At 41.3% G+C, this 17,905-nt stretch overlaps 2 protein-coding genes across 2 annotated transcripts; both read right to left on the bottom strand.

Moving 5' to 3' along the window:
* Nucleotides 1-5,300: 5,300 nt before the first annotated feature.
* LOC141172607 (indolethylamine N-methyltransferase-like) lies at nt 5,301-10,660 on the bottom strand. Its single transcript, XM_073657008.1, has 3 exons — nt 9,685-10,660; nt 8,272-8,479; nt 5,301-6,369 (listed from the first exon to the last, which is right to left on the bottom strand). The coding sequence occupies exons 1-3, from the start codon at nt 9,836-9,838 to the stop codon at nt 6,309-6,311; spliced, it is 423 nt and encodes a 140-aa protein (XP_073513109.1). The 5' UTR covers nt 9,839-10,660; the 3' UTR covers nt 5,301-6,308.
* Nucleotides 10,661-10,794: 134 nt separating this feature from the next.
* Nucleotides 10,795-17,160, bottom strand: LOC141172605 (nicotinamide N-methyltransferase-like). The gene is made up of 3 exons (XM_073657006.1): nt 16,878-17,160; nt 16,084-16,291; nt 10,795-14,334 (listed from the first exon to the last, which is right to left on the bottom strand). The coding sequence occupies exons 1-3, from the start codon at nt 17,029-17,031 to the stop codon at nt 13,896-13,898; spliced, it is 801 nt and encodes a 266-aa protein (XP_073513107.1). The 5' UTR covers nt 17,032-17,160; the 3' UTR covers nt 10,795-13,895.
* Between the last annotated feature and the right edge of the window lie 745 nt (nt 17,161-17,905).

Here is a 17,905-nt window from a genome sequence, read left to right as displayed (position 1 = left end):
AGCAAATACTATGGGAGACCCACTCCCCAATAATGGGACTTATGTTTGTAATATGCTGTACTGCATGGCTCTTGTAAGGGGCATTGCAAGTTGCTCCGTCTTAATTTTGGGAAGCTTTTGCTTGGAAGGCATAAGCAAATACTATGGGAGACCCACTCCCCAATAATGGGAATAATATTTATAAGATGCTGTACTGTATGGCTCTTGTAAGGGGCATTAAAAGCGTCTTGTTAAGCTACTGTTACCTCCACGTCTTTTCCGAGGGGCATTAAAACCATCTTGTTAAGCTACTGCGACCTCCATCACTTTTCCGAGGGGCACTAAAATCGTCTTGTTAAGCTACTGTGACCTCCACGTCTCTTCCAAGGGGCATTCAAACCGTCTTGTTAAGCTACTGGGACCTCCACGACTTTTCCGAGGGGCATTAAAACCGTCTTTTTAAGCTACTGTGACCTCCACGTCTCTTCAAAGGGGCATTAAAAGTGTCTTATTAAGCCACTCTGAACTCCACAGCTCTTCCAAGGGGCATTGAAATGTTGTTTTTAATTACCTCTAACCTCCACGACTCATCCAACGAGCATTGCATTTCCTCCTAATTTTAGTCTGCTTTTGCTTTTCAATGCAAAGGTGAAAACTAAGGGAGACCCACTCCCCAATAATGGGTAGAAGGTTTTTAGTATGCTGTAATCCACGTCTGTTTCAAGGGGCATTGCAGTTCCTCATAATTTTTGGAAAGCCTTCCATTCACTGCTTAGGATAACAGTGTACAGGAGACCCAGTTGCTACAAATGGAAAAAATGGTTTAGTTAAGGCCCTCTGACCTCCATGTCATTTCCAAGGGGCATTGGAGTGCCTCAAAATTTTTGGTAGGCATTGCACTCACTGTATGCCCTATAACTGTGTAGCCGAACCGCTCCTTTTGCTACAGAAACATATCTTACAAGACATATGTGGTTGACAGGCCTGATATTGATGTGAATGGTCCCTGTTCCTCCTGCTCTTTCTCCTTTGCCACTACCTCATCCATCATTTTATCACCTGAAGCTTTGTTTTAACGGGAGTCATAGAACTGGAATAGTAGCAGGAAAACATCTAGCAATCCTCAGAGGAGGTAGGATATGCGCCAAAACGCTGACCACTTCAGGCCTAGCCGCTACTACATACATGCGCTTGTGACTCGCCCCCTGGGCCGTGGGGCACTCGGATCCGGGCAATTAGGGAAACGGTGGGAGTAGTAGTGGCAACCCGGTTCCGTGGCTCAGGGTGGTCAGGCCAGTGGTAGTCCGTTATGTGCTATTGATAATGTCCGACTACGCCACCTGTGGATTTGCGGTCATTAGGTACCGCCGCTGCAAGGCAGACCACTGGGGCTGATGAGGTGTGCAGCTGGGATGGCGTGACTCCCCACGGGAAGAGTGCGGCCCCAGGGCAGTGTAGTGGATGGTGGGAGTGATGGTGGTGAGAGTCCCAGTACCGGTAGTGCTGGAGGCGCAAAGGAGCACACAGACAATAGGTTGCAGTCCAGGGTCTTTACTGAAACAGGTAAACTGACCCATAAACAGTCCCAGCTAGGAGGGGACCTGGATGTCTGAGAGCAACGGGGAAATTGGCCCTGGTCAGAGTGAGGGTGTAGGCCTACCGTGCTTTCTGTGCTCCTTCTGGCTATCTCCTCGTTATAGGGTAACAGCCCACGTTTCCAAGCTTTCCGTGTATTCTCGCCTGTATGGCCTGCGACGTGGGTTCCTTTCTGCTCCCAGCCTTGTACGGCTTTGCTGGTCCCTTCGGTTGTGGCAGGGCCTCCAGGCTTCTTAGGCCAAGGAATATACAGTCCCTTGCGGACTGGTTCTCTGCTGGAGGATGTAGAATCCTCCCAGCCTCAGACACCAAAGTCTGGTAAAGTCAGTCTCTTATCTGCCAAGACAGGCTTGCTTCGCCTCTTGTCTCTGGCTTGTGGCTCTCCTCCTGCCACACTTCCTCTTAGGTGCAGTGCAACTGTCTGTCCCTGCTCTGCTCTGGGACAAGTCTCAGGCCATCCAGTTCTCCCTAACCCTGCCCCCAGTACCAGCTTTTATAGGGGCAGCCTGCTCCCCCTACTGGCCTGAGACAGGAGGCATTGCATGCTAATGTTCCCCTGACTAGAGAACCTCCCCCTTGCTCTCAGACACAGCTTTATTCACATTTTGTGGCATCCAGGCCAGGGTGACACACTTGCATTCCAAGAAAACAAAGCAGATGCTAACTTGTATCATCATCATCATGGTCCTCACCTTGGCACTCTCAACTCCCCTGATGGAGAAGCCAGGGTCCACCGGAGGAGTCTGGTTCTCTGGTGGGCTCTTCCAATGCTGCCCTAAAGCAGGCCGGGCTAAGAAAAGTGTGTGTGGAGATGTTCCAAGGAGAAATAGGGGCGGCTGGGGACCATTTATGGACACCCGGCTGCCCCCAGGCGGCTGGAGATCGTGTGTGGACACCCGGCCGCGGGGCGGCTGGGGACCGAGTATGGACACCCAGCCGCCGGGCAGCTGGGGACTGCGTATGGATTCCAGGTCGCCAACACAGCCATGACGTGGTGGCCAGATTCCGCCTCCACATGCCTAAAAGCCCCAATTTCAAGTGCAAACAAGCAGTATGGTATTGCAGCCTGGTGGTGGGTGGGTGGTTGGCTGCATATTTGCGCTTGCATTGCAAGGAATGGGGGAGGTACAATTGAACAGTGCCCTGGGCACGGGGATAGTTGCAGGTCTGCATCTTCTGATGCGGCAAGGATGACTTCTGATGGGCACACTTTTAGGCAGTGACCTGGGTGTCAGAGATGCTTCCAGGGGTCTTCCCCATGCTGTTCCCATGTCTTTTCAGCACTGTATGCATGTGTCACACAGCACATGGCCAGATAAGGTTGTAAAATGTTAAAATGACATTTCCCGGTGAATGCATTTGTCACGGTTGAAAGCAATACAAAAGTGCAAAAACGCATATAAAATGCTACTTGTGAACATAGCCCAAGGTGTGGAGGAGTATTTTTTTGGGGGAGTTATTTATTTTACCTTATGCCCAAGTCTTCTTTACCCTGGAAAGGAAGTTCCTTAACATATTTCACAGGAAAGCAGTTTCAGTTTCGTTTTTGAACGTTTTATTGTGAGCCCTTAAAAGTGGCTTAATACATCTGACCACGTTATTGACAGCAGTGACCTGTACATCAGATATGCTTCCTGGGGCGATCCCCATGCTGTCTCCATGTCATTTGAGCACTGTCACTATCGTTTTGGGCACTTGTTAGGCTTTTAAAAGACTGCCGGGGGTGCCGCGCCAAAAATGCTCGCGTCTCCCATAGACTAACATTGGGCTCGTTGCTCGGGTCGAGTACCCGAGTATCACAGTGAGCTCGGCCCGAGCTTCGAGCACCCGAGCATTTTAGTGCTCGCTCAACACTCAAAGACACCATTCTCTTTACTATATAATGTACTGAAAAATGGTAAAAAATAATTAATAATTAATAATGCACTAAAATTGACCAGGCGATATGATTCTCCAGGTCAGTACAATTACGCCGATACCAAATATGTATAGTTTTTATATTATTTTACTGCGTTAAAAAAAATCTGATTTGTGCCACCATAGCTTTTTTTTTTCTTTACTGTTCCATCAAAAAAGCTGTGTGAGGGCGGGTGTTTTTATTAATCCTATTTTGGGATACCTACGAGGTTTTGATCACTTTTTATAGCGTTTTGTTAACCCATCAGCTTTGGGTCTTTGCTTTTTTTTCTCTACGAGTTAGACAATTTTCTATTTTCATACATTGAACTTTTACAGACGAGTCAATACCAAATATGTAATTTGTTTTTACATTTCTTTGCTTTTTACTGGGAAAAATGGGGGTGATTTGAATATTCATGCTTCTTTATATCTATATATTTTTATGTAAATACTTCTATGCCCCCAAAAATCTAATTTTCTATTTCTACATTCTAATATAGATTTTTTTACTTGTCCATTTTTTATAGGGTACTTCATGATTGCTCTATATAGTAAAAATCTTTGTCTCCCATGAAGACCAACCTGTGGCTAGACTTCACATGAGAATGAACATGGCAATGATGGGGGCCTTCAGGCTACCATGGCAAACCATCAGTTCCCTGCGATTGCATTGTGGTGCGACCAACTGGTTCCTATACGAACGCCCTGGCCAGATCACAGAGCTTAAATACCGCTGTCAGTGATTGACACTGGCATTTATATGGTGAGCATCAGCGACAACAACTGTATGTATGATCCCAGCCTTGGGCAAAAGAGAGACCCGGCGGTCAGGCTGAGAGTTGTGATATGACTACAATCCACGATTCTCAGATGTTTCGAACCAGCCTTAGTCCGAGTTCACACATCCATTGTTAAAGCGAGCTGTGACTGTAGACACTCCATGCTCACATCTATAACTAAAAGCCGGCAGCTCCTGGGACGAAATGGGTTCCTTTTCTCCCAGTAGCCGCATTTTCAGTAAGATGGCCGAACAGCATAGTAATGCTATAAACCTGCAGATTATCCCCATATCTGCAGGTAAACAGTGTGTTCCAAAGAGTCAGGTTTCCTTTAACTTCTTTTTAAAACTTTTCTTTTAATTTTTTTAGTCCCTTGTGGGACTTGAACCTGTGATCCTTTGAGCACGTGAACTATATACTGCAAGTACTGAGCTTCATTTTGAGAACCGCAGTTCTCACAGCAATCTTTCATGTTAACATTTTATTTTAATACATCAAAGTCCAGAAGTTTCATTAGGGTGCATGCTTTATTCTGGAAATAGTAACAGACATAGGTGCATGATATAAAATAGTCATGATATATCATTTTCTCTTCATACTGCTTGTTGTTCACATTGTTTGATATGTGTAATTACAAATGTACATTTTATCTTTCCATTTAAAGCCCTTTAATTAAGCTTTGCTCCATGAGAGTGAATGGCACTAAGCTGCTATACCAGATGCAACCTGTGGACAGGTGTGGTGTTGTTTTCAGTTGAAAGTAGCTATGCTTTTTCTAGTAATGTGCAACCTGTGACACTAGTCACTATTCACAGACAAGCCATGAGGCTGCATCGTCAAATGGTCCGAGGTCAAAAGCCAGGAGGTTGCATCATAGATAGATGGGTGAGACAAAGGCGTAGTCAAGTAACAGTCCGACGTCAGAAATCCAAGAAGGTAGCAGATCACGACAAAGGGGCTAGGCAAATGGATGGTCAAAGGCAAATCCAAGGTCGAGCAGCAAAGATCAGAGTACAAGACTGGGAGCACATAGCAAACACTCACCACTTGTGCAAGGTTACAATAGGCAGAAATCTAAGGCAGAAAGCCAGCTAAATAGCCAGGTAATTACTCAGAACAGGAGACACATGGAGGAATCTCCAGCACTCCCTGTCCCTGATTGGACAAAATGGCTATGCAAACGGATGGTCACGGCAAATCCAAGGTATAGCGGCAAAGATCAGAATACAAGACTAGGAGCACAGGGCAAACACACAACACTTGAGCAAGGCTACAATTGGCAGTGTGCATCAATAAAAGTATTTGCCCTGTGACTGCTTATGATGTCTCTATACTCTTTATTCGTTCCAAAAATGGAATTATGTAGGAACAAAGGAAGACATACCAAATTTTATCTTCCTTTGGAGGGACAGTTTTGACTTTTGGCAATTTTTTACATCTTTCTTTGTCCCATAAATGTTCTTCTTTAAGACTAGATAGATAAATCCAAGACATTTCCTAGAGAAGACTCTGGTTTGGATATTAGTCTTAAAGGGTTTGAATCAACAAAGGTTTATTTTAACAAATGTCAATAGGACATGATTTTGTGGAACTAATATAAAAGTATTACTAACTATGCATAGATTAGAAATAAGCGAATATTCATAGGTAAGACTTTTTCTCTGTCCCCGACTCCCAGTAAGGATCATTAACCTTGCGAGCCAGAACAAATATGACGGAGTCGTGGTTGCACAGCTCGCACTGGTCCTCGTTGTACTTTCTGGGGATGACTTCCAGATCTACGATCTCATATCCTGCCTCAATTATAGCACTTCGTGTAAAGTCCTCTGTCAGCAGCAGACAGGAGAACCTCTTACCCCCGAATAAATACGCACTGCAATTAAGAATCTCCATTATGATTAAGTGCCCCCCTATTTTTAACAAAGAAGAGACATTTTTAAGAACATTTTGATAGGTGTCCAGATCGGTGCTCGCACATTCCAGACAGCCGAGAGACATCACACAATCAACCTGGGACAGCACTAGCGGTTCTAGTGGGTTTCTCTGGAGAACATCTCATTTCAGAGTTTTCTTTACGGTATTTTTAAGCTTTTTTTTCTTCTCTTCTACTGACGTCCTGAAACAGATAATCTTGAAATTAATTATTTCATATCATGTAACGTGTCCCATTTTCTAGAAAGTAACTGTGGTGAAATCCTTCCCTTCTCTTCCTTCCTTCCTAACCTTCCCTCTTTTCCATCTTTCCTTCTTCTTTACTTCTTTCCTTCCCTTACTTTCCTTCTCTCTTTTCCTTCCCATACCTTCCTTCTGTTCTCTTTCTTCCCTTCCTCCTGTTCTCTTCCTTCCCTTACCTTCCTTCTGTTCTCTTCCTTCCCTTCCTTACCTTACCTTTCTTCCTTCCTATCCCTCCTGCTCTTCTTTCCTTCCATCCCTTCCGTCAGTTTCTTCGCTTCCTTCCCTTCCCTTCCTTCCTTTCTTCCTTCTTTCCCTTCTATCCTTCTCTCCCTTCCTTTCAAGTTAATAACTGACAGTGGCATTTAAAGAGGTGTTCCCATCTCCAAGATCCTATCCCAATATGTAGTAGGTGTAATAATAATAATATTAGCAAATCCCTCCCATTAAAAATGTAGTATAGTTTTTCTGATTCCATATGTCTCTTTCCTCATATGCAGGGCATTACAGGACCTTCGGTATCCATAGTTATGACCACTAGCAAGTAGCTAACTAACTGTCACTATATCAGTGGTCATAACTATGGATACTTAAGGTCCTGCAATGCCTGCACATGAGGAAAGAGACATAGCAAATCAGAAAAACTATACTATATTTCTAATTGCAGTTATTTGCTAATATTATTATTACACCTACCACATATTGGGATAGGATCTTGGAGATGGGAATACACCTTTAAGCGTCTCAATCCAGACCCAACATTTGTTTGACACCCATATCCTTCCTCCCCTGTATCACAGAGAGTTGATGGGTTGCTAATGCATCCAGGAACTGGCGGCATGCTCTTGTGCCTGTCATTTGATTACTCCTATGGTGTCCAGCCACAGACTGGACGTTATAATAGAGTACGATTTTTACTAAACACAGCAATACTATAGCATTGCTGTATATAGTACAAATGATCAAATAATCGCAGGTTCAACTCCCCTAAATGGCCTGACAAAAATATGTAAAAATAAAGATATTTTTTTAAATATGAAAAAACTTAAACATTCAAATCACCCCCCTTTTCCCCAGTTAAAAATAAATGTAATAAAAATAAAAAATATATATACATATTTGTTATCTTGGCGTGTGTAACAATGCAATCTATTAAAATATTAAATTAATTTACACGATCAGTAAAAGCTGTAAGGAGGAAAAAAATAGGATTGTAGTTTTCTTAGTCACCGTAACACTGCATCTCCCATCTGTTGGCTACCTTTTGTATTGTAATCTTATCTTCATTATTTTGCCTCTTGCTTTCATTGTATCTTGTTTTTACTATTAACTTTAACATTTTATTTTTATTCTGTAGTTGTGTATCTCAATAAAATATGTATTGTGTATATGCATTTGTCTGAATTTTTATTAAATTGGAGTAACACCTAAAAGGTATATTAGGCTTTTTCTGTGTACTCTTAATTATATTGGAATCATTTTTTGGATTATAGGCTTCTTAAAATAAGTAACAACCTTGAACTTTAGAAACAGAAAACTTGATGCTTGAGTATACATGCTGTACCTTACATTTACGTTTCAGAATACCAGCCCAAATATTAGCTAAAAGAGTTGATTTTTCCATATTTTGGAGAGCCTTTCCTGCATTACATAAACAGATTTAAGAATATTCTTAGCCTCTCTTGGTAGCTATTAATTAGTCACATTTTTTGCAAGAGAATCTTATAGGATGTAGCACATAACTTATATTACACAAGGTTTTGAAATCCGCAGGTAGTTCTTACCTCTTACCTCTTACCTTGAATCCAAAGTTTAAAGACTAGAGTTATATAATTATGGCACGTACCCTTTCCCTTCCATGACGCAGACTTTTTGAATCACATCGGTCCAGTCGAACGTTCCAGCTTCATTTCTCAGGCTTCTTTCATAATATTCTCGGTTGCGATCAGAGTAGTCGGCACCAAAGATCTCATCAAAAGATTCACACGCTGAGAGATCCTGATAAATGGTTGGTCCATGGCCGATATCAATCAATGTTTTGCCCCGTATACACCCTAAAAGCAAAAAGGGTATATACGTGTTACTTCATGGATGTTTGGAGTTCCAACCTGAATTGTTGAATGAAATGTATTTTGTCACCTACAGTATATTTAAAGGTTTTTTTTGGATTATAAAAAAAGATCAACTGTAGTACTGATATCCATCTGTTCTCACCGTGTTTGCGTGGGTTTCCTCTGGGTTCTCCGGTTTCCTCCCACACTCCAAAGACATACTGATAGGGAATTTAGATTGTGAGCCCCAATGGGGACAGTGGCCATAATGTCTGTAAAGCGCTGGGGAATATATGGCGCTATATAAGTGAGTAAAATAAATAAATAAATATCCATGATTGTTCATAAAAACAGCTCATCCCCGTTCTAATCTTGGGACAACCCATGGATATGAGTGGTGTTTTTGGAACGAAATGCAGATCCTTTTTTCTAATTCTGAGCAAACCCTTAAAGTGTTATAAAATACAGTGACATGCAAAATACAAAAACTATCGCACTCCTGATCAGTTCTTGGTGCACGGGTAGGGTACCAAGCCGAATACAATGTATTAGAAAAACCCGGCACTCAAGGATTCAGTGAAAAATTATTTAGAGTTTTTAATGAAGTAAGTACAATAAAATTGACAAACGTTTCGGTCCCTCAGGACCTTCATCAGTGTACAAGGCAAGGGTCATGAGGGTGGATAGAATCCACTACGGTTGCTGAACTGAAAACTGTCAATGTATACTTTGGAGTATAAACCAGAAATGGTACGTCCGTGGTAATGGCTGTGGTGTGCTCTCCTGTATGCAGTCCAGTGTAAACGCGGTGTCCACCATTGAACAAGCGTTTGTCAATTTTATTGTACTTACTTAATTAAAAACTCTAAATAATTTTTCACTAAATCCTTGAGTGCCGGGTTTTTCTAATATATAAAATACAGTGACAACATACTCTATAACTTTTTGGATGGATGATGATATTGGGTGTCTTCTCACTTCCAAGCAGTGTGTCAAGAGCTTTCCTATACAATGTCAGTTATCTTGGACTTCATTGACCCCAGGATTTCTCCCACCCTCCCAGTCACGAGTTGCAGCCAGAATAATCTAAAAAACAACACGATCTCTAGAACATAGGGACACAGAACTTTGATTTTGACCAACTGTTCAGCTATAAAAACAGTTAAAAAAACCCTTTGTATTATAATATAATAACGTGCTTTACTTACTTGTATTGAAAGCCTCATGGAGTTTCTTCAGTTCAAAGTCAAGAATCCCATCAACCACAAAAATTCCTGATTTGGGATTATAATAGGTATTTAAATATTCTTCTGGATCAAAGATATTTTGATAAGTGTCTTTGTCAGTAAATGTTGTCTCCATTTTTGTTGTCCTCAAAGTAAACCGAAGCTGAGAACACTACCCAGTACTGCACCATGTAACTCTTAACCGTGATATGCACTTATTTTGGAAATAAAGAAAGTATTCTATGCAGCGTGGTGAGTGCCGTAATTTCTTCTCTCTTATAATGATAGTTTATTTCTATTTACTGAGCACCACTGCTGCTTTCTTCCTCCTAGCCCTTGCAGATCTTATATTCACTGATGATAGTGCTTGGTGCCACTAGCGCTTACTTATGTTTTTTGGACTGAAGCTAAGAACAAAATGTACTATCAATATGTCTGACTGTGCCTTCTCCCTGGAGCTAACAGGCTAAAATTTGCTGTAAAGTAGTGGCATCTGGCCAAAGTCATATGTGCAAAGCTTAAAGGGAATCTATCAGCAAGTTTTTGCTGCCTAATCAAAGAGCAGCCTTATGTAGGCAAAGACATGCGGAATCCAACGATGTATCATTTAGATTACTGGATGCAGTGGTTCTCACACAATCAGATTTTTTAGATTTAGCAATGAAGCAGAGCTGAGGAAGCTAACCCCGCCCACACCAGACTCTGTATATGCAATGTCCATAGACAGTGAGGTGCCTATCATAGGAAGGGGCGTGTCAGACCAGAGCTCACATGACCAGCTAGTCCGGGCAATGATGAGCTACTGGGGCTAAAACAATCATTGTAAGCAAACAAAACCTCAGAGCTTGATAAGAGAGGCATAGCTGAAATCTGTGTTTTATCCTCTACCACATGCTGTCTTCAGATTACATAGCAAAAACCTCCTTACAGATTCCCTTTAAAAGGTTGGTCCAGCCCCTAAAATGTATTTTCCAAATATCCTTATACCCTAACCACTTTTGTAATTTCCTTTATTACACAATACCTTACACTTCCCCCTATCTACCTAATTCCTAAATGTATAATTCCTACAAAGAACGGAGTCATACAACCTTGTACTTAGAAAATATAAACCAGAATTTTATTAATTATTTAAGTATAATAATAACACATAATACTGGTCAGAATTCGTGAAGGCACAGAAAGAAGGGTCCCTAAAAAGGACATGAGGGTAGAGGGGTAATAACTGCTCCAAAGGAAACAAAGCAATATGCAGGAAGTTATAAAAGGTTCAAAAATTGATGTAGCAAAATACAGAGGGGTCAACCACCCCTTTAACTGTAATCTGTCACTACGTTTTCATCAACTAATCTGAGAGCAGCATGATGTGAAGACAGATACCCTGATTACAGTGATGTGTCACTTTCTGGGCTCCTTGCTGCAGTTTTGATTAAATTACAGTTTAATCTGAAGCAGATTTTCAATTTCTCTGAATATTGAGCCCCCACCACTGATTGGCAGTTTTCTGCCTATGCGATCAGGCATAAGGTTTAGTTTAATAAGAAATACATTTTCTAATCACTGGCATATCTTATGCATCAACCCCCTATTGAGGGAATTAGTTCCTATAAGGCTTAAGATTACATATATACAGCCCAAAGTAATATATTCTAATTCAAAGGGTAATTCAAAATAGCATACTCTAACTCAACGCGTTTCATCATTAATAGGTTCATCAGGAGTACATACAAAGGGATATATCCTTATAATAAGATGTCTACTTAGCTTCCAATATAGCTAGGAGTGGCATCAAATGATAAAGTGCTCCAGTGCATGTGCGGTATCCAAAGTGGTGCCCATCAGACAGCATTTGGTCTTTTATATTGGTTATTTTATTAGAAAATGCCACTTGCAGGGCATAACAGGGTTCTTTAGGGCACTCTGCTTTGAGCGGGGGCGCCAATTGTGTTTTTTAGGGTCCCAACCTCCGTGGCTAGGTAGGACTCAAAATAGAGGTGAACAGGGCAATATCCCTTTGAAACGATATCCCGCCCAGGCCTACACGACCGTACTCCTAGCTGCTATTATTATTATTATATAACTCCCCCCTCCTGTTCCCGTCATCTCTATTTTTGTTTAAAAATTTGAGGTCTTTTTTGGCCATTGTCTTTCTATTTTAACTGAAGTAATAAAAATTATGTTTTATGTAGTGTAACTTCTGTTAACTAATTTGTTCACTGTGGTAGTATCTGTCAAATTGTGGAACAAAATGATGCTTCAGCAACGAAAAATTCCGTGTTGTAATTGTGTGTGGAAATGCACTTCTAGCTTCTCAGCCTCACGCTGTATTTCTTACCTTGCAGTACCCTTCTCTGGCTGTTTCACACTTTGTTTGCCCTGGAACTTGTCCAGTGTCCTGTCAATCATCCAAAGCAGGGTGGTGTTAGGTGAGCAATACAACGTGAGGCTGAGAAGCTGTAAGTGCATCGTCACACCCCATTGCACTTCCAGATAGAACTAAAAAAACAGATTCCTTGTTACTGGAGCAGTGCTTTGAGATCGACTAGCTCATTTTTAAAAGGGTTACACAATCATACTAATTATTTCGGAGAGGTTGAACGTTTCTGACAGGCTCCCCTTAAAAAATTCTAACATACCATAATAAGTTTCATAAAGATGCATGCTTTATTTGTGATTAGTAATAAAAATAGGTGCATGATACAAAATAGTCATTTGCACTTCACAGTGCCTATTATTCATATTGAATGATATGTGTAATTAGAAATGTACATTTTATCTTTTCGTTAAAAGCCCTTTATTTGCTACAAAGCTTTGCTCCATTGGAATGAATGATGCTGAGCTGCTATACCACTTACAACCTGTGGTGGCGCCGTTTCTAGATGAAAGGGGCTATGCTTTACTAATTATGTGCAACCCTAATAGAGTACTGAGCGTCAGTGAAAGTCTTTGCCCTGTGACTGCTAATGTTATCTCTGCGCATGAGTATGACTGACAAAATACTCTTAAAAAAACGGAACCTGAGTCGTACTTCCCAAATGTGTCCTTCTTTTGGAGGGACAGTTTCTATTTTTGATGATTTTCTTTCATTCGTCTTTGCCCCATAAATTTCCCTTTTTATGACTTTATAGATAGATCTTAGGTAGAGGCTCTCTGCACTATGCATTGGAGCCCTAAAGATAGCCAAACACAGGCACTATCTCTTGTGATTCCCCATATACTTGAGCGCTTTTGTTTTCGATGGGGAGGAAGGAGAAAGAATCTGCCACATATCTCTGATAATGGATTATTTTCACTGAAAATAAAAGAATCGACCATTGAAATTCCAACGGTCCGATCCTTCTTTATCCATCAGCTGCCAGGGAGAGTTGTAAGACCCCCCCATACACATCAGATAGCCAGTTTTGCCTAAATCGGTGGCCTTTTAATCTGATGTGTGTAGGAGCCTTAAAGGATTTGTCCGATGAAAACAAGTTTTCACTAGAGATGAGCGAAACCGAACTGTAAAGTTTGGGGTTCGTATCGGACACCTAGTGTCCGGTGCTGAATTCGGAACACCGACTTCTCCTGGAAGTCCATTTTAGTGGAAAGCGAGTGAGACCCTAGCCCTTACTATGACAATTTTACAACCTTTTTACGCCACCAAAGTTTGGTTACCCATTGACATCTATGGGGTCGGGTGCAAGTTTGGCTAGAGTTCTGGTACCTGAACCGATGAACCCTATGAACTCGAACATCCACGGGTCCACTCATCCCTAGTCATCCCCTATGCACAGAATTGATTAATTTCTTGATCATTGGGGGTCCGCCCGCTGGGACCAGCACCAATTAACAAAATTAGTATGGAGCAGCAGTGCACATGTGTGACCTCCACTCCATTCATTTTTTAAGGAGTTGCCAGAAAAAGTCGAATGCAGTGATCAACAGCTCGATAGTAATGAATGGAGCGGCGGTCTATCATGTGTTCTGCTGCTCCACCATAATTGGGATAACAGTGCCAGTTCAGCCAATTGGTGTGGGTCTCAGCGGTCAGTACCCCATAATAAGTTACTTTTTTTTTTACCTGACCACCCCTTTAAGTCTTTCCTTTTTGAAAAATTACATGATTCATGTTTTGGAAATTTCCATAACTAAGCATTAATTTAGAAATAAGCGAATATTCATAGATGAGACTTTTTCTCTTTCTCCGGCTCCCACTAAGGATCTTTAACCTTGCGAGCCAGAACAAACAAGCTGGAGTCATGGTTGCACAGCTCGTACTGCTCCTCATTGTACTTTCTGTGGATGACTTCCAGATCTACGATCTCATATCCCGTCTCAGTTATAGCACTTCGCATGAAGTCCTCTGTAAGTACCAGACAGGAGAACCTCTTACCCCCGGATAAGTATGAGCTGCAGTTAAGAATCTCCATTATGATTAAGTGCCCTTCTATTTTTAACAAAGAAGAGACATTTTTAAGGACATTTCGATAGGTGTCCAGATCGCTGCAGGCGCACTCCAGACAACCGAGAGACATCACACAATCCACCTTGGGCAGCACCAGCGGTTCTAGTGGATTGCTGTTGAGGACATCACATTTCAGAGTTTTCATCACTGTATTTTTAAGCTTTTCCTTCTTCTCTTCTACTGACGTCCTGAAACGGAATCAGAGATAATCTTGAAATCAATCAAATCCCAGTGTCTCCTAACAGTCCATATCATGAGCTAACGAAACAGCTAAGATCAAGGCTTGTCCTCCAAACCTAATGTAACTAGAAACTTACTGTGAAGTCCTTCCCTTCCCTTCCTACCTTCCTTCCTTTCGTTCCCTTCTTTCTTTTCCTCCCTTTCTTTCCTTCCTTCTTTTCCTTCTTTCTTTTCTTTTTCTCATCTTGAAACCAATGATTTAATATCATGTAAAATGTCCCATTTTTTAAAGAGAATCATTTAGGTTAGGAAACACATGTTTTTTTAAGTCCCTAGTGTCATGACCATCCTTGCTAGAGCTAGCTGTCACGCAAGGTGAGAGAAAGACTAAGTGCAACATGAAGGGAAGAGGGGAATTAAACCCAAACACTAGGGAAAGGGGGAGTGGAGACTCCTAGGCAGATCTAATATAACCCTGCCTACCCTATCGTCCCTACATAGGTTCCACACCTATTGCTGAGCAGGACCCTAAGCCCTGAATGCCCCTAGAGCTTGGCGCTAGATAGGGAGGGTACAAGGTGAGCACTAGTCAAGCCCCACTACAAACTAAAGACAACAAGGTAAACAAACAAAGGGGAAACACTTATCTTGAGCAGACACCAGAGAGATAATGCTAACTGTCCTCCAAGGGCACCAGAGAAGAAACTAGCCAACTGCTAGTGCTCCAAGCCAACACAGAGGTACATAGAACTATCACCCGTGCCTCTCTAGAGAAACTGAGAGTTTTTAACTATCAAGCAAGGGTGTGTCAATCAGCAGCAGAAGGTGGAGGTTGCTGCTGGGTATTAAAGGAATTAGGATATAACCATACTAAAGAGATGAGAGGATCAAGAAGGTGTCTGCAATGCCAAGCGCAGTGACCTTCTGCAGCTGGTTCCAGAGCGACTGTCTGTCACACCTGACACACCCATGACACTAGCATGACATGTGGGTGTGATGGGGGTAACTACTATAAGACCACTTAATCTGTCTAAAATTATTAAAACACCCCCAATGTACATCTCATACTTAGGAATAATCACTCAAAATTGACACCACTAAATTTTGGTTCAAGAGCTAGCACTTCTCGGAAGCCTTCAGTTACTCCATCACTTCTAACCACATAAACAAACATCACATGGATTAGTTTAAGAACACAAGACAGAACTTACTAAAAGTAGTTTAATATGATGAACACAGTCACAATGCTTAAAAAATTAAATCAAAGAAGATGAAAAAGATCACAAACAAGCTTCTTAAAATAAAAAAAAACAAACTCGCAACCTAACACTCATGTTTTGCATATAGGATCCAGTGCCTGGAGGAGGTAGAAATCAGGACAGGTCTTTAATTTGATTGACCCCTCCAAAAATGCTCAACATCCAAAGTCTTACATTTTTAAAAAATGGTCCTTTCTTGCTCATCCCCCCTTTATTTGATATCTCCTCCAGTCCTGGGTCAGGATAATTGCATTTTATGACTCTTGTTGTTGATGCCATCGCCATCTTCTCTTGGATGTGATGGGTAACTTCAAAAAAATGTAAAATTCCCCAACCCAATGGAGAATAAAAACAAACAAGCCGTCCACACAGAAATCTCTCACAATAAACCCTATGACTTACAATTATATAAAGTTTTCTATGACACCCAGGTAGTTATTTACATCTCACATTCAACCCAACTTTTAAAGACTAGAGTAGTAAATTAATGGCACGTACCCTTTCCCTTCCATGGCGCAGACTTTTTGAATCACGTCGGTCCAGTCGAACGTTCCAGCTTCATTTCTCAGGCTTCTTTCATAATATTCTCGGTTGCGATCTGTGTAGTCGGCACCAATGATCTCATCAAAAGATTCACAAGCTGAGAGGTCCTGATAAATGGTCGGTCCATGGCCGATATCAATCAGTGTTTTACCCTTGACACCTCCTTTAAGGTAAAAAGGGTTTATATGTGTTATTTCATTGAAGTTTGCAGTTCCAACCTGAATTGATTGGACAAAAAGTATTTTAACACAACAGAATATTTAAAAGGATTGTTCATGATTAGAAAAAGGTTTGAAAGTTAACCATAAACAGAACTTTCTTTCCATGAGATTCCGTAATTGCCGCTCATCTCTGTTCCAATATTGGCACAACCTATGGATATGAGTGGTGTTTTTGGAATGAAAAATAGATCTTTTTTTCTAATTCTGGGCATCCCCTTACAGTATTATAAAATGCAGGGACAACATAATCTGTAACTTTTTGAATATTAATGATATCGGGCGTCTTATCGCTTCCTACATGCCTAAGCAGCATACCAAGAGATTGCCTATACCATGTCCGTTAACACGGACTTCACTGACTCTGCCATTACTCCCACCATCTGAGTCACGAGTGCCAACCACAATACTCTAAAAAGAACTCAATCTCTAGATTATAGGGACACAGAGCTGTGACTTTGACCAACCGTGCAGCTATAAAAAGTTTAAAAAAACTTTATAAACCAATATACTCAAAACTGTGGTACTTACTTTTACAGAAAGCCTCATGGAGCTTCTTCAGGGCAAAGTCAAGGAATCCATCAAGCACTAATAGTCCTGATTTGGGATTATAATAGGTGTTTAAGTATCCTTCTGGATCAAAGATATCTTGATAAGTGTCTTTATCAGTAAATGCTGTCTCCATTTTTGCAGTCCTCGTTGTAAACTGAACACAATGTACTTTCGATTGTCTGGCTGAGCCGTCTCTGTGTACAGGAGTGAACAGGCTAAAAGTCGCAGTAAAGTGGTGGCATCTGGCCAAAAACTTCTGTGCAAAGCTGAAATACGAAGCAATTTGCATTGCAATCAGAATTCTAAATTGGAGGAAAGCCACTCCTTTTAACCCTTTCTGGTAAAAGTACAATAACCATCTAGATAGAAATAAAGTGAGATGGGCAGAATCATACCATCCCGTTCCCTCATTAGATATAGGCTTTCTCAAAGTAAACCAATAGATTGGGACACTTTACACAGATGAAGGGGGTATTCTAGCCAAAACTAATATCACTGATAAATATTTAATAACCGTTAGATCGGTTGCCCGACTGCCCGAACTAGGGACTGGTGTGTCTCCTAGTTTACCCCTGGCTGCTAGATTGTGGCCAGGTGAAGTGTGGGTGAACCTAGAAGTACAGAAGGATGACAAAATAGCCAATATTAGCATATTCCAACACCAGAAGATACCCATATGCTACGGTTTTTAAATTAAAAAATTATATAATATAAACAATATTGGTAAGAAGCAATTGAAAACCTTTTAAAACTGATAGTCCACAAAAGCAGTTGACCAATACTAGGGGACAATAGGAGCATTATTACAATGTGGAGGCATAATAGGGGTACTATTGAAATTTGGTGGCACTGTGACAATGTGGAGGCTCAGAAGGGACACTATTGCTAATCTATATATTGATACAATGGGATAATTATTTATTACTAAGTGAAGGCACAATAGGGGTACTATTACCACATGGGGACATAAAGGGGGCACTAGTGCTATATGGAGGCACAGAGGATGC

This window comes from Phyllobates terribilis, unplaced genomic scaffold, assembly GCF_046119375.1.
Source record: "Phyllobates terribilis strain yellow unplaced genomic scaffold, ASM4611937v1 Scaffold_12__6_contigs__length_324123572, whole genome shotgun sequence".
NCBI lineage: Eukaryota > Metazoa > Chordata > Amphibia > Anura > Dendrobatidae > Phyllobates > Phyllobates terribilis.
The sequence above is the reverse complement of the archived record's forward strand: the minus strand, read 5'-3'. Positions and strand labels throughout refer to the sequence as shown.